Source organism: Gopherus flavomarginatus, chromosome 5 (assembly GCF_025201925.1).
Source record: "Gopherus flavomarginatus isolate rGopFla2 chromosome 5, rGopFla2.mat.asm, whole genome shotgun sequence".
In the NCBI taxonomy this organism is placed as follows: Eukaryota; Metazoa; Chordata; order Testudines; family Testudinidae; genus Gopherus; species Gopherus flavomarginatus.
The window spans coordinates 41133294-41146986 of NC_066621.1; the positions used below are offsets into that span (position 1 = coordinate 41133294).

The window sequence follows — 13693 nt, forward strand, 5'->3', positions numbered from 1 at the left end:
GCTCTCTTATCACACAATGGAGAGAGGAAGGGTTAAATGGTGTCTGGGGCCCTTAGGCAAAGGCCGCACCACCAGGTACAAGTACCTGTCCCCACCCTTTCTTAACTCACTGGGCTTTGGAACCCATGTTCCCTGCCTAGTGAGTCCCTCAATCGGGAAATGCCAAGTACAGTTCTGCTGTCCTTGATTCACACAACCAGGATAACAACACTTTATTACTCCTGCCCCCAAAACAAAGGGACTGGGGAACCCACAGCAGCCACAAGTGACTATTTGGGCAAGCAGTCCCATCATGCTCAGCACCTAGGCAGGGTGGGTGTGTCCATGCAAACGAGATCAGCCCCCGAAGTCCTCATTCAGATTCTGCTTACATAATAATTTGAATGATTTTCTCTGCTACCCTAACTAGACTGTCAAATGCCTTTTGGAAACACACACAATTCAAGACTACTGCCAGCTGCCATTTATTACTTTGTTCTATGGTCTACACAAGTGCTACCTGGGCAAAAAACAGTTTGTTGTTGTCTAAGACTACTATCTAAGGCTTTTAAAGGCTTGTCTACATGAGGACATCCAGGAAAGTTAATTTGAATTAACGAAAGATATAGATTTTAAGTGGACTGGTTAAACTATATTAAATCCCTGTGTGGATACTGTTATGCAGAATTAAAGTGGCCTTAATTTTATTTAGTTTAATTCACTTCCAAAAGCCATTTTAATTCTGAGTAACAGTGTCCACATAAGAATTAAATGTGTTTTAACTAATCTACTTCAAATTCACACTTTTCGTTAGTTCTGATTTAGGATGATTACACAGAAAACTGTCCCTGGGACTGAAAGCAGTGTAATCTTGTGCCAGTTGTTACAATCACTCAGATCTTCTTTTTAAGGGAGTTTGATTAAGAACCTCTTTTCCATTTTTCTGGGATATATTCCTTCTCCCATGCCAAACTGAAAAAGTGAAGAAGGATTTTCACTGAAAGCAGCAGCTCACCCATAACCCTCTTTTACATGGCCCAGCCACTGGAGGGGGACAAATGTTACACAGGGCTAGTGTGGGTTACATGGTTGTTAGGAATGAATAGCTAATGTGACATCAGAACAATGGACTGCGATGTCTTCAGGTGCTTCTCTTTGTTTTCTTTTTAAAGAGGATAATAAATGTCTGCTGTGGAATAAACCTACCCCATCATCTTCAGGAAATCTGTCTTTCAGAAATTATGTTTAAAACTTCCATTCTCTCTTCTAGGAACCCAGGGATTAAAGATCAGAGAACTTCAACTGCATACTCATTGTTAAAAGGACTGAAGGATCCTAACTGTAGGCTAAAGACAATATCGTAAGCAAATTTCTCTCTTACAGCCATTTTGTTACTGCTGCTATGCAGGAGTTGGGCAGCAATGGATTTCTACCCATTGTCTGGTATTACTCTGTATTCCTTTTGAAGTGTATCTCTGAGCTGCAAATCATAGTAAACATCTAAAGACTCAAACTGTATTTGACACAAAACAACTAAACTAACCATGTGTCAAAGCCTCTTCTCTGCCCCCACCCAAAAAGTAGGCCAGGTGCTGGGCTGATGCACAAGGTGGTGGAATGCTCCTCAGCCAGAGCAGGGAGTGGCTGTGGAGTTTCTTCATGGAGCGTAATTCAGCTTAATGCTAATGGTGAGAGAGAGACCCACCCTCTGCACAGCATCTCACACACTCAGCCTGCCCCTGTACAGAGGAACAAAGGGTTGCTCTGTGGCCATTGGGAAAGGTGCTGGATTTGCCCCTCAGTGAACAAAAGTCCTCCGTTCTCTTCCTTAAATTGTCTTATGGAGACAGTGGGGTGATTGTTGAATGTGCAGAGACTTGGGACACTAGGGTAAGTGACCAAGTGACCTTCATTTCCTGCTAGCTGACAGCTTTTATGCTTCTCATGTATGGCTCCCTGGTGACCTGTCTAAACTATGGCTCTGTGCAGCTACTATGAACACTACAGTTCTTAATTACGGATTCTCCTTACTGAGAGTTAATGGCGCAGCGAGTTGGATAGCTAGCCCAGCCCATCTCCTGTGCCATGGCTACACTGCTATGTTTAGCACACTAGCTCAATGAAAGTTGGCCATGGACATCTTCCCAATATGAACTTTACACCTCCACCTCTGGCACAGACATACCCTCAGAGACTGGGAGAACAGCAGGGCAGCGAGCATAGCCATGACAGGAGAACATAGCATCTCATAGCCCAGAGGTTCCTAAACTTATATTTGCTGTGCTCCCCTTCAGAGATTCACATCACATGTGCACCCCTCTCGGAGCCCCTGTTCCTGGTGAGCGTGATAAGGCCCTGACCTAGGGCCACAGGGCTGGAGATGGAGACTGCCCTACAGCAGCTTCTGTGGCTGTAGGGCTGTGCTCAGTTCCGTGCTGCAATCCTTGTGATCTGGTGCATGGGGTCACAGCACCACTCAGGTTTGGCCCAGTGATGATAGGGGTTGGCCGGGCTAAACTTGAGTGAGTGGTGCTGCTACCATCTGTGCCAGGTCACAACACCACTCACTCAAATTTAAGATGGGACCAGACCAAACCTGAATGGTACTGCCACCCTGCCCATTTTCTTTTTAAACATGGGGCTCTGTCCAGCACCAATAAAGACCTTGCACCCTCTGATAACCTGGTCATGCCTCCTCAGCAGGCTGTGCCGCACAGTCTGAAAACCTCCTGATGTAGCAGTGATGTGCTGATGGAAAAATCTCTGACAACAGTGCACTGGACCTGCAGATGTTTCTAAAGTGGAAAGGGCATGTGCAATACACCTTGAAGAACAACCATTACAGAACCGTTAGTAACATGGACGGCAGATATAATAGGCCACGGGAGGCTAAATCTCCCCAAACCCAGGCCATGGCCCCACCCATGCTCTGCTCTGAGGCACTGTCCTTGCTCCGCCTCTTCCCCAAAGCCAGTGGGGGCTTGGCTCGGGCCAGTGGCCCAGAGCTTGAGGGCCAGGTTGGCCAGTGGCCAGGAGCTGGCAGGTGGCTCGGGACCCAGGGTGTGTGTCTCAAGCCTCAATGAGAGGCTTGGGGATACTCTGGCTTCAGCAGGGGTGGGGTAGGGGTGAGCCTCAGGTGGGGCAGGGGGCTAACCTCTCCGAATGAAGGATTCACCCACCATTCATGGTTAGTAACTGTTTCCTACAGTGCAGAGGTACCTTAGATCTGTCCATTTCTTCCCTTCAGCTTGTCCAGCTGCAAACTCTCATCTGCTTTCCCCGAGCACCTCTCCCCTAAGATGCTCTTTACAAACTGGTCCCTGGAAAAGCTGGATCTGAGTGCTAACACACTGGGAGACTCAGGACTGAAACATCTGAGTGAGGGACTGAAACATCCACACTGTAAACTGCAGATACTGCTGTAAGTAACCCAGCGTTGTATTTTGTTAGTATATGACTTTTTCACTAATCTCTGTGTGTTGTTTCACCCACCTGCCATGTCCCATCTTTCAGACAGTTAGCTCTTTGAGGCAGAGACTGTCATATTTTTGTACAGCACCTGGGACACTGGGCCTAGACCTGGTTGAAGCCTCTACATGTTACTGCAATGCAAATATTTATTAATCAGTAATAAATACCATATGCTGAGATCCATCCAGTCTTGCAAACTCAAGGAGGAGAAGGATGTGTTAACACATGCAGGGCAGGAAGTGGTGTTGATGGATCCTTCACTGAGCATCAGTGGTGGGAGTCCAGCCACCGTGCTGACTTCCTTCAGTTCTGACACCATCTTAGCCAAGCAGCTCGACTACTCCATTCTCATTGAATCCCATAACCACAAACTCAGATGCCTTGTAACCCTTCCTTAAAATCCAGTGTGACCTGCCTCCTCCCTCTCCCTGCTAGTCCCCAGCTTACTCTCCACTTTACCAAGACAGACACATCTCCCAGGTGGACACAGTCATACAGGTGTAAATGTGCTTGATACCAGTATAACTTATTCCCGTGTAACGGTGATCACACTAGGTGTTGTACTAAGATAATGATTCTGACAAGAAAATCACACTCCTCCATGTGACATAGTTACACCAGGACAAAATCTGCATATAGACCAAGCCTAAAATCTGCTGCTTGCTGCTCACCCCCATTCCTTCGATCTACCCCATTTCCTAACCTACTTCTCTCCTCCCACCCTTGTCAGGTTTCTTTCCCTCCCCAAACCAGCGTGCTCTGGCTCCTCTATCCTAAATAAATCCATGCTTGTGAACAAAGTAACTCCCTAGTCAGCTGCTCCTTGTCCCAGCTAATTCTGGTTGGGAAGGAGATGGGAAAAGCTTTACTAAAAATTCACATCCAATTTTATATGCAGTGAAAATGGTGCTAATTTCTGGCCCGTTGTGTGAGGGATTCTACATGACAATGAGATTTGTTAGTGTAGAAAGAAGAGGACTGACCAGTTCTTATTCTCTCTTCTCTTCTGTTTACTCATCATCTCTAGTCATCCTGGCCCAGCTGAGGTGTTTTACAACTGAGACTTACACTTATATCTCACCTACCCTTGTCATAGCCCTCAGCTGGGTCAGGGGTGCTAGTGATGCTGCTAATCAGGGTCGAGCCCCCTTCCCTCTTCGACCCAGGCTGTGGGTGCAAGGTTGGCAGTGGAACTGGTCAAAAAACCTGAAAGAAACATTGTGAAAATTTCAGAATCATTAAAACTTTGTTAGTTTCAAATGCAATGGCTTTGTGTTTATTTTTTAAAAATCAACTGAAAATGTTTTCATTTAAAAATAAGACAGTGAATCAGGGATCCCGGGTGTGATGTTGCACTTCATATGCTTTATGATAATATGCTTATAAATGGGAATATGATGTAACTGGAATATGCTTTATGCAAAAGGTGTCTTGTAACATATTGTTAGAAAGCTTATAATCTACTGAGTATTTCATCCTATTTGTTTGCATGTATTATTTCTATATCTGGAGTTAGGAGAATAAGATATAAACTTGTATCACTGATGTAAACATATTAAGTGGAAGCCATTAAGGGTGCTTCAGAATCAATAAACTGTAAATGGCTCTGTTTACTTGAAAACCTTCCTGTGTACCTGTGGGCCAACCAAGAAAGAATGGAGACTAGGGGGTCTTACAGTGACATGTGACCACATCACCTGATAATGAAATCCATCTTGAAGCTGGTACTTTTCCAGAGAGGGGAGGGATTTCAAACAAATGTTTCCCACCTTAGGGAAGTTCTATTTAAAGTGGGGGAAGCAAACAATAGGAGTCTTCAGCTGGCTTAAGAGATGGCCTCCCCACCCCACAGAGATACCTGCAAGCACCTGGAAACAAAAGGACTGTAACCACAGGGGTGGGTGAGAACAGGTTGGACCCGGGTCCGAGAAAGGATCTGGTTTGAGAAGGATTTAACCTAAGTAACAACTTAAGTGAGAAGCTAACATTTGTAACTGATTTCTTTTAGTATAATCAGCTTAGCCTTGCGTATTATGTTTTATTTTGTTTAGTGACTTACTTTGTTCTGTCTGTTACTTGAAATCATTTAAGTCCTACTTTTTATACTTAATAAAATCACTTTTGTTTATTAATAAGCTCAGAGAAAGTAATTGATACTTGGGGGGCGGGAAAACAGCTGTGCATATCTATTAGTGATATAGAGGGCGGACATTTTATGAATTTCCCCTGTATAAGCTTTATACAGAGTAATACATATTTATTTGGGGTTTAGGCTCCCAGAAAGGCTGAACACTGGGCGCTGGGAAAGTTCCTGTTAACTGAGAAGCCCCTGGGCTGAATCTTAGTTTCTGTGAACTGCAGGGGTGTGTGGCCCAACCTCTGGATCTGTGCTGGAGTGTCTGACTCAGCAAGACAGGAGTGGAGGGGCGCCTGTTCTGGCAGGAGGGTTGTTTTCAGTGTTACCCCAGTGCATCAAATGACCGTCTCAAGGGGGTCTCTGTGACCGAACCAGTCACACTGGGTATAAACGGGAAACCTGAAGGGGAACTGGTCATGCACTCCAATAGTCTAATGAGCTGACCAAAGCTGTTAGAGAAGAACTTAGCTTGTTAACCATGGCCACTGTACAGCACAATATGAATCTTCCCTGTCTGTGACCTCTGCTGGGTTGTGCATTGTGTAACATTATTGACAGATGTTTAGAATTTGATTGCAAGTTGAAATACCTGATGCTCCCAGTTAATTCTTTGCAGGGTGTCATGCTAAGCATTAAAGTGCCTATTTTCCATATTGTTTCTTGTGGCAGAGGTTGAATAGTCTGAAACTTCCTTTCCACAGGAGATTTTGTCTTTCCATTCTGCACACTCTTCTGATCTATCCAAGGTCAAAAGGGAGACCACTCCACAAGACATGCCCAATTGGACATTCAATGTCCAAAGCAGCCAATCACAGCTTGGCAGGTGGGAATATGTGCACAGAATGTGAATGTCACATTATCAGATGATTACCTAATTTCAGTATTTTTGTGGGACACTATCTGAAATATTCCAAAAATCTTCTTGCATTGTGTACAAATACAATCTGAGTCAGGAATTCATCATGTATTTAATTTTAATAATTAAAATGCATTGGATGACATGTATACAGGCTTTATAGACACGGAAACTACCAAGTTACCAGAAAGAAGGAAGTGTCCCTGCACTAAGTGAAGTGAATACTGACCCCTTTATGAAAGGAGATGGTTATTGTTCTCTCTGTTCCCTTTGCAGGTTGTGGCAGTGCCGTCTCACAGCTGCTTGCTGTGGCGATCTCGCTGCTGCCCTCAGTACAAATCAGTCCCTGACTGAGCTGGAGCTGAGTGGGAATAAACTGGGAGATTCAGGAATTAAAGTTCTGTGTGAAGGACTGAAACATCCCAGATGTAAACTGCAAAAATTAGTGTAAGTAATTGCTGGGTTCCTTGATACTTTCCTTGTTAGAACAGCCTTTGCAAAAGTGGACTCTAATTTTCTACTAATATTGTGATGTCCTATTTTCACTTATGAAATAACCTGCATTTGTAGGAGCAACTGGATATACAATCACTAAATTGTGTGCACAGACAGTTGGGCAGGTAAATGTGAGTTTTGTACATTCAATCTTATGGTTGTACACAAATTTTCATAACAGCCATATGAAAACCCATTTTCTGCAGGAGAAAGCCTCAAATATTGGGACTGTCCCTATAAAATCAGGACATCTGGTCACTCCACTGTCTGTTCACTGTGCACATCTTCATCTCTGTAGGGTCTGGGATTGCCATCTGACTGATGCTTGTTGTGGAGCTCTCTCCTCTCTGCTCAGCACAAACCAGTCCCTGAGAGAGTTGAACCTGAGCAGTAATAAGCTGAGTTATTCAGGAGTGAAGCTTCTGTGTGAAGGACTGAAACATCCAAACTGCCAGTTACAGAAGCTCGAGTAAGTGACTTCTGGTTTCTGCATCAAAAGAATCCATCACAGTGTGTACTGGGCTTCCAGTCACCTAGAGACAGGTGTGGCCTGCATGGCCCGATGAGGTGAATTGGGCTGATCTGTATGGGCTGAGGGTGGGAGTGTGTTCTGTGTCTCCAGGAGGTGCTGCACACATAAGTGCAACCCAGGGGAGGGGGACAAAGTAGCTTTAAGCCACCTTTGTGCCATTCTGGTTCCAGGCGGATCAGGGCCTGAAACAGCTGACAGTGTAACTTAGGCAACCTGCCTCCTCCCACCTCCTGCACATGGGGTTGCACAAAGCAGCCTGTGACTGGCACAATGCTGCCCTGTTTGGTGCTGTTACTGTAGAAGGAGGGAGAATTCTCCCCTGTGTCTGTTTCTCGTGAGATGTAAGATTTTCAGGACAGTGTCTCCCCAAGTGTTCATACAGCAGTTAGTAGAGCTGGTCTGGAATTTCCCACTGATATATTTTTGATAGAAAATTTGGTTTCCTCTTAATTGAAATTTTCTATGGGAAAAAGTTGATTTTTGTGAAGTCTTTTGGCTTTTTTGTTGTTGTTGTCAGGAAAATAAAATCAAAACATTTCATTTCAGGTCAGGTCAACATTAATCATTGTGTCTGTCTGAATTGCCACAGTGCCCCTTGGGAATTGTAGTTTGGTTCCCTCATCACCCCTATTCTCACATATGGGCTGCATTCCCCTGCCAGTATATGTCCCCCATGATGGGTCTGCACTGCAGAGCTCAATCACAGGAATGTGGTGCATATTGGTAGACAGTCAGGTCACAGTGCTCAAGCCAGTGTGGAGAAGGGAGGCAGAGGGATCCCAAGAGAGACAGCAGCAGCTCTGGCAGACACATTCACTAATGTCAACCTGAGCTGACACAGTATGTTTTGATGCAGTAATGTTGATGTTTCATTTAGATGAAAAATGTACGACCAACACTTTTCAACATTCTCAAATCAATTTTTTTCTGAATGTTTTGTATGTGAAAAGCTTCAATATTTTGACCTCTGCAATTTGGGATATAAACAAATGTCAGAATAGTGGCATTTCTCAAAGGATGGAAATGTTATTTTTCAATATGCTGCAATGACGGGCGTTATTTGTCAAAAATTTATTTGATGGAAAATCGAGTTTAGACCTAAATGAAAATTTGCACATAAAATATCTACTTTCCTCTCAAATTATCAGTCTTTCGACAAAACCCAAAAACTTTCTGCTGAAAACCAAAATTGTTTTTGTTTTTTGAGGGGAATTTTCTAGCAAAAAGGTGAGCATATATTTTTTGGAGTATTGGGAGTGGGGAAACTTTTTCTAAACAGCCAATTTGTAGACTTGTGGTCAATTTTTGACTAGTGAAATCTTTACAATACATTTTTTTAAAAAACTAAATTTATTTGGGTTTCAAAACATTCATCAAATAATACAAGGCTGCAATTGGGTTAACCTCTCCCATTGTGTACTGCACACAGTAGCAGTGTTATTTCCTTTCTATCACCAAACAAACCAATTGTTGCTAAATCTATTGGAAACACATTTATGGCTGTCTGTCATACCTGATGATGTCACAGCATTACGCGTTCTCATGTTAGCCTGATCTGTGAGGAGCAAGATCACAAACAGATATCACACAGGAATGTGCAGGCTCCCGTGGAAGACTTTCTGTGACACTTGGCCACTTTTTTCAATATGTTTTTCTCATCTGTCTTCCTCAAAGTGTTCACAACCATTATTGATAGTAGCTCTTTATTCAGGTCTGTCCTTGGCTATGTCTTCAAAGTTGTCAATATTTATGCCACAAAAGGTCAGATTCTGCTAAGGGTGTCTTTGAAACATTTTCTTTGATCATCCCATCTGCCCTTTCTGAGTTTCAGCTCCCCATGGAAAACTTTATTTGGGAGTCTATCGCCACAGAATTGCAACCTTGTCTTGCCCAGTCCTTGATTCTCTACTGTGGTGGACGCGCCCTCAGGAAGTTTATCCAGGGGTTCCCTTCACTGCTTCATGACCATCTCTGTTGCTAGTGATGGATGCATCAGAGTTGGGATGGGGAGCTCATCTGGGAGACCAGAGGACTCAAGGTCTCTGGTCTCAGGCAGATCTCACTCTCCACATAAATGTCAGTGAGTTAAGAGTGGTACACCTAGCATGCGAGGCTTTTTGAACACACTTAATAGATCATTGTGTATCAGTCATGACAGACTGCAGTGTTCTATATCAACAAACAGGGGATGCACTCTTCTCTCCCCTTTGCCGAGAAGCCCTCATGTTGTGAGACTTCTGTATAGAACATTCAATACACCTGCATGCATCATACCTCACTGGGGCAATAGAACAAGCTGGCAGACCTCCTCAGCAGCTCATTTCATGGCCACAAATGGTCCCTTTGCCTAGAGGTTGCAATTCAATCTTCTAGAGGTGGGGCTTTCCCCAGATAGGTTTATTCACCATGCGATGCAACAGGAAGTGCCAGCCGTTCTGCTCCTTCCAGAATCACAGCCCAGGCTCCAGCGTTGACGCATTCTTCATCCTGTGGGGACACCATCTTCTGTATGCCTTTCTGCCTGTACTGCTCATGCACAAGGTACTGTCATAACCTTAGTCCCAGATTTGGACCTTAGCTTCCAAAATATGGGGGTTAGCATGAAAACCTCCAAGCTTAGTTACCAGCTTGGACCTGGTACTTGCTGCCACCACCCAAAAAATTAGAGTGTTTTGGGGCACTCTGGTCCCCCTGAAAAACCTTCCCTGGGGACCCCAAGACCCAAATCCCTTGAGTCTCACAACAAAGGGAAATAATCCTTTTTCCCTTCCCCCCTCCAGGTGCTCCTGGAGAGATACACAGACACAAGCTCTGTGAAACTACACAGAGTGACTCCCCCTCTCTGTTCCCAGTTCTGGAAACAAAAGTACTTTCCTTTTCTCCCAGAGGGAATGCAAAATCAGGCTAGCAAATCCAACACACAGATTTCCCCCCTGATTTCTTCCTCCCACCAATTCCCTGGTGAGTACAGACTCAATTTCCCTGAAATTTCCCAGTAAAGAAAAACTCCAACAGGTCTTAAAAGAAAGCTTTATAAAAAAAAGAAAGAAAAATACATACAAATGGTCTCTCTGTATTAAGGTGATAAAATACAGGGTTGATTGCTTAAAAGAATATTGAATAAACAGCCTTATTCAAAAAGAATACAAATTAAAGCACTCCAGCACTTATATTTATGCAAATACCAAAGAAAAGAAACCATATAACTTACTATCTGATCTCTTTGTCCTTACACTTAGAAACAGAAGACTAGAAAGTAGTAACTACTTCTCCAAAGCTCAGAGAAAGCAGGCAGACAGACAAAAGACTCAGACACAAACTTCCCTCCACCCAGAGTTGAAAAAATCCGGTTTCCTGATTGGTCCTCTGGTCAGGTGCTTCAGGTGAAAGAGACATTAACCCTTAGCTATCTGTTTATGACACGCCCCCCAAATTGCAGACAGTGGGGAAGCTCACTGGCGGCGATTTCCTTTTAGAACTTTAAAATAAACAGATTACTACAACACATGCACCTTTACATATACTACTAAGTATATAACTAACAGACTTCTACATTTTAAGAACACTTTTTAACTACTGAATTCTGGGAAACTTTCACAGGAGAGAGCATCAGCAACTTTGTTAGAAGCTCCTGTGATGTGTTGAATTTTAAAATCAAAATCTTGGAGAGCTAAACTCCAACGAAGAAGTTTCTTGTTGTTCCCCTTGGCAGTATGAAGCCACTTTAGTGCAGCATGGTCAGTTTGTAGTTGGAACCGCCGTCCCCAAACATATGGGCGTAGCTTTTTCAGGGCGTACACAATGGCATAGCATTCCTTTTCACTGACTGACCAGTGACTTTCCCTCTCAGACAGTTTCTTACTGAGAAACACGACAGGATGGAAGTTGTGATCTGTTGCTTCCTGCATGAGCACTGCTCCTATACCACGCTCAGATGCATTTGTGGTTACTAGGAATGGCTTGTCAAAGTCCGGGGCCCTGAGCACAGGGTCAGACATGAGCATCGCCTTAAGCTGGGTAAAGGCCTTTTGACACTTATTAGTCCACTTAACGGCATTTGGCTAGGTCTTTTTGGTCAGGTCAGTCAATGGGGCAGCGATTTGGCTGTAGTGTGGTACAAATCGCCTGTAGTATCCGGCCAAGCCTAAGAAGGATTGGACCTGCTTTTTTGACTTTGGGACAGGCCACTTTTGGATAGCATCCACCTTGGCCTGTAGGGGGTTTATGGTTCCTCGACCCACCTGGTGCCCCAGGTAAGTCACTTTGTTTTGGCCTATTTGACACTTTTTGGCCTTAACAGTTAGTCCGGCCTGCCTGATGCGCTCAAAGACCTTTTCCAGGTGTGGTAGGTGTTCGGGCCAGGAGTCTGAAAAAATGGCCACATTATCGAGGTAGGCAACTGCAAATTTTCCCAGTCCAGCTAGTAGGCCATCTACCAGCCTCTGGAAGGTGGCGGGTGCATTTCGAAGGCCGAAAAGAAGGACATTGAATTCATATACCCCCGCATGGGTGACGAATGCTGACCTCTTCTTGGCAGGTTCATCTAGCGGTACTTGCCAGTACGCCTTGGTTAAGTCTATTGTAGAGATGAACTGGGCACGTCCCAACTTCTCCAATAGCTCATCGGTACGTGGCATTGGATAGTTGTCCGGACGAGTTACAGCATTTAGCTTACGGTAGTTCACGCAAAAGCGTATTTTCCCATCTGGTTTGGATACCAGAACCACTGGAGATGCCCATGCACTGGTAGATGAGCGGATTATACCCATCTGTAGCATGTTCTGGATCTCCCGTTCTATAGCAGCTTGGGCATGAGGAGACACCCGGTAGGGTGGGGTTCTGATTGGGTGAGCATTACCTGTATCAATGGAGTGGTATGCCCGTTCAGTCCGTCCTGGGGTGGCTGAGAACAATGGGGCGAAGCTAGTGCACAGCTCCTTGATTTGTCGCCGCTGCAGATGTTCCAGGGTGGTTGAGAGGTTCACCTCTTCCACGCCACCGTCTTTTTTCCCGTCGTAGTAGACACCGTCAGGCCACTCAGCATCATCTCACTGGACTGTAAACTGACAAACCTGTAAGTCTCTGGAATAGAAAGGCTTGAGAGAATTAACATGGTACACTTTAGGCTTTAGTGAGGAATTGGGAAATGCTATGAGGTAGTTTACAGCTCCCAGGCGCTCTTGGACCGTGAATGGCCCTTCCCATGATGCTTCCATCTTATGGGCCTGTTGCGCCTTCAAGACCATAACCTGGTCTCCTACCTTGAAGGAACGTTCTCTGGCATGTCTGTCATACCAGGCCTTTTGCTCTTTTTGAGCATCCTTTAGGTTCTTTCTAGCAAGGGCTAAAGAGTGTCGGAGGGTGCTTTGTAGGTTGCTTACAAAGTCCAGAATGTTAGTTCCTGGAGAAGGCGTAAACCCCTCCCACAGGACACGGTGGGATTCTGTCTATATCCCAACCGCTGCTACACCATGTCATAACCTTAGTCCCAGATTTGGACCTTAGCATCCAAAATATGGGGGTTAGCATGAAAACCTCCAAGCTTAGGTACCAGGTCCAAGCTGGTAACTAAGCTTGGAGGTTTTCATGCTAACCCCCATATTTTGGACGCTAAGGTCCAAATCTGGGACTAAGGTTATGACAGGTACTCCTTAAGATCCGAAGGGACCGAGCGCAGGTCATATTGAGAGCACCAGCCTGGCCCTGTCAGCATTGGTACAAGTCTCTCTTAGAGATGTCAGTAGTGGCTCAGCTCTCCCTACCACTCTGGCAGGACCTCCTGACACAAGATCATGGTTGGCTTCAACATCTGAACCTTGAGGCCCTTCACCTCACAGTATGGAAGCTCCATGATCGAACCCAATGGAGCTTTCCTGCTTGGACCAGGTCGGATAAGTCCTCCTTTGCAGCAGAAAACCCTCTGAGAGCCACTTATCTGGCCAAGTGGAAGAAATTTTCTATCTGTTCAATGCAGCACCATTCGTCCCCTATGTTAGCCTCAGTGCCACTTATCCTGGTCCACCTCCTTCATCTGAAGCAGCAGGGGCTTTCGTTATCGTCAGTAGGGGTGCACGTAGCTGCCTTCTCAGGATTCCATTTGGGTGCTGGTGGCCATACGGTGTTCGCTAACCCCATGGTCAACTGATTTTTAAAAGGACTGGACAGGCTGTACCCCCACGTCCACCAACCTGTTCCCTCCTGGGACCTCAATCTGGTCCTCTCT

The 13693-nt window shown here is 44.9% G+C and overlaps 2 protein-coding genes across 2 annotated transcripts in view; both read left to right on the forward strand.

Moving 5' to 3' along the window:
- LOC127051022 (NACHT, LRR and PYD domains-containing protein 3-like) overlaps window positions 1–13693 on the forward strand; it is an 86431-nt gene that overhangs the window by 13965 nt on the left and 58773 nt on the right. Inside the window, exons 4-7 of the mRNA XM_050952810.1 lie at window positions 1250–1339; window positions 3227–3400; window positions 6720–6890; window positions 7237–7407. Of these exons, the coding sequence (XP_050808767.1) occupies window positions 1250–1339; window positions 3227–3400; window positions 6720–6890; window positions 7237–7407 (606 nt within the window). The remainder of the gene's footprint in view (window positions 1–1249; window positions 1340–3226; window positions 3401–6719; window positions 6891–7236; window positions 7408–13693) is intronic.
- LOC127051008 (NACHT, LRR and PYD domains-containing protein 3-like) overlaps window positions 1–13693 on the forward strand; it is a 572024-nt gene that overhangs the window by 13891 nt on the left and 544440 nt on the right. The gene's annotated exons all lie outside the window — the stretch shown is intronic.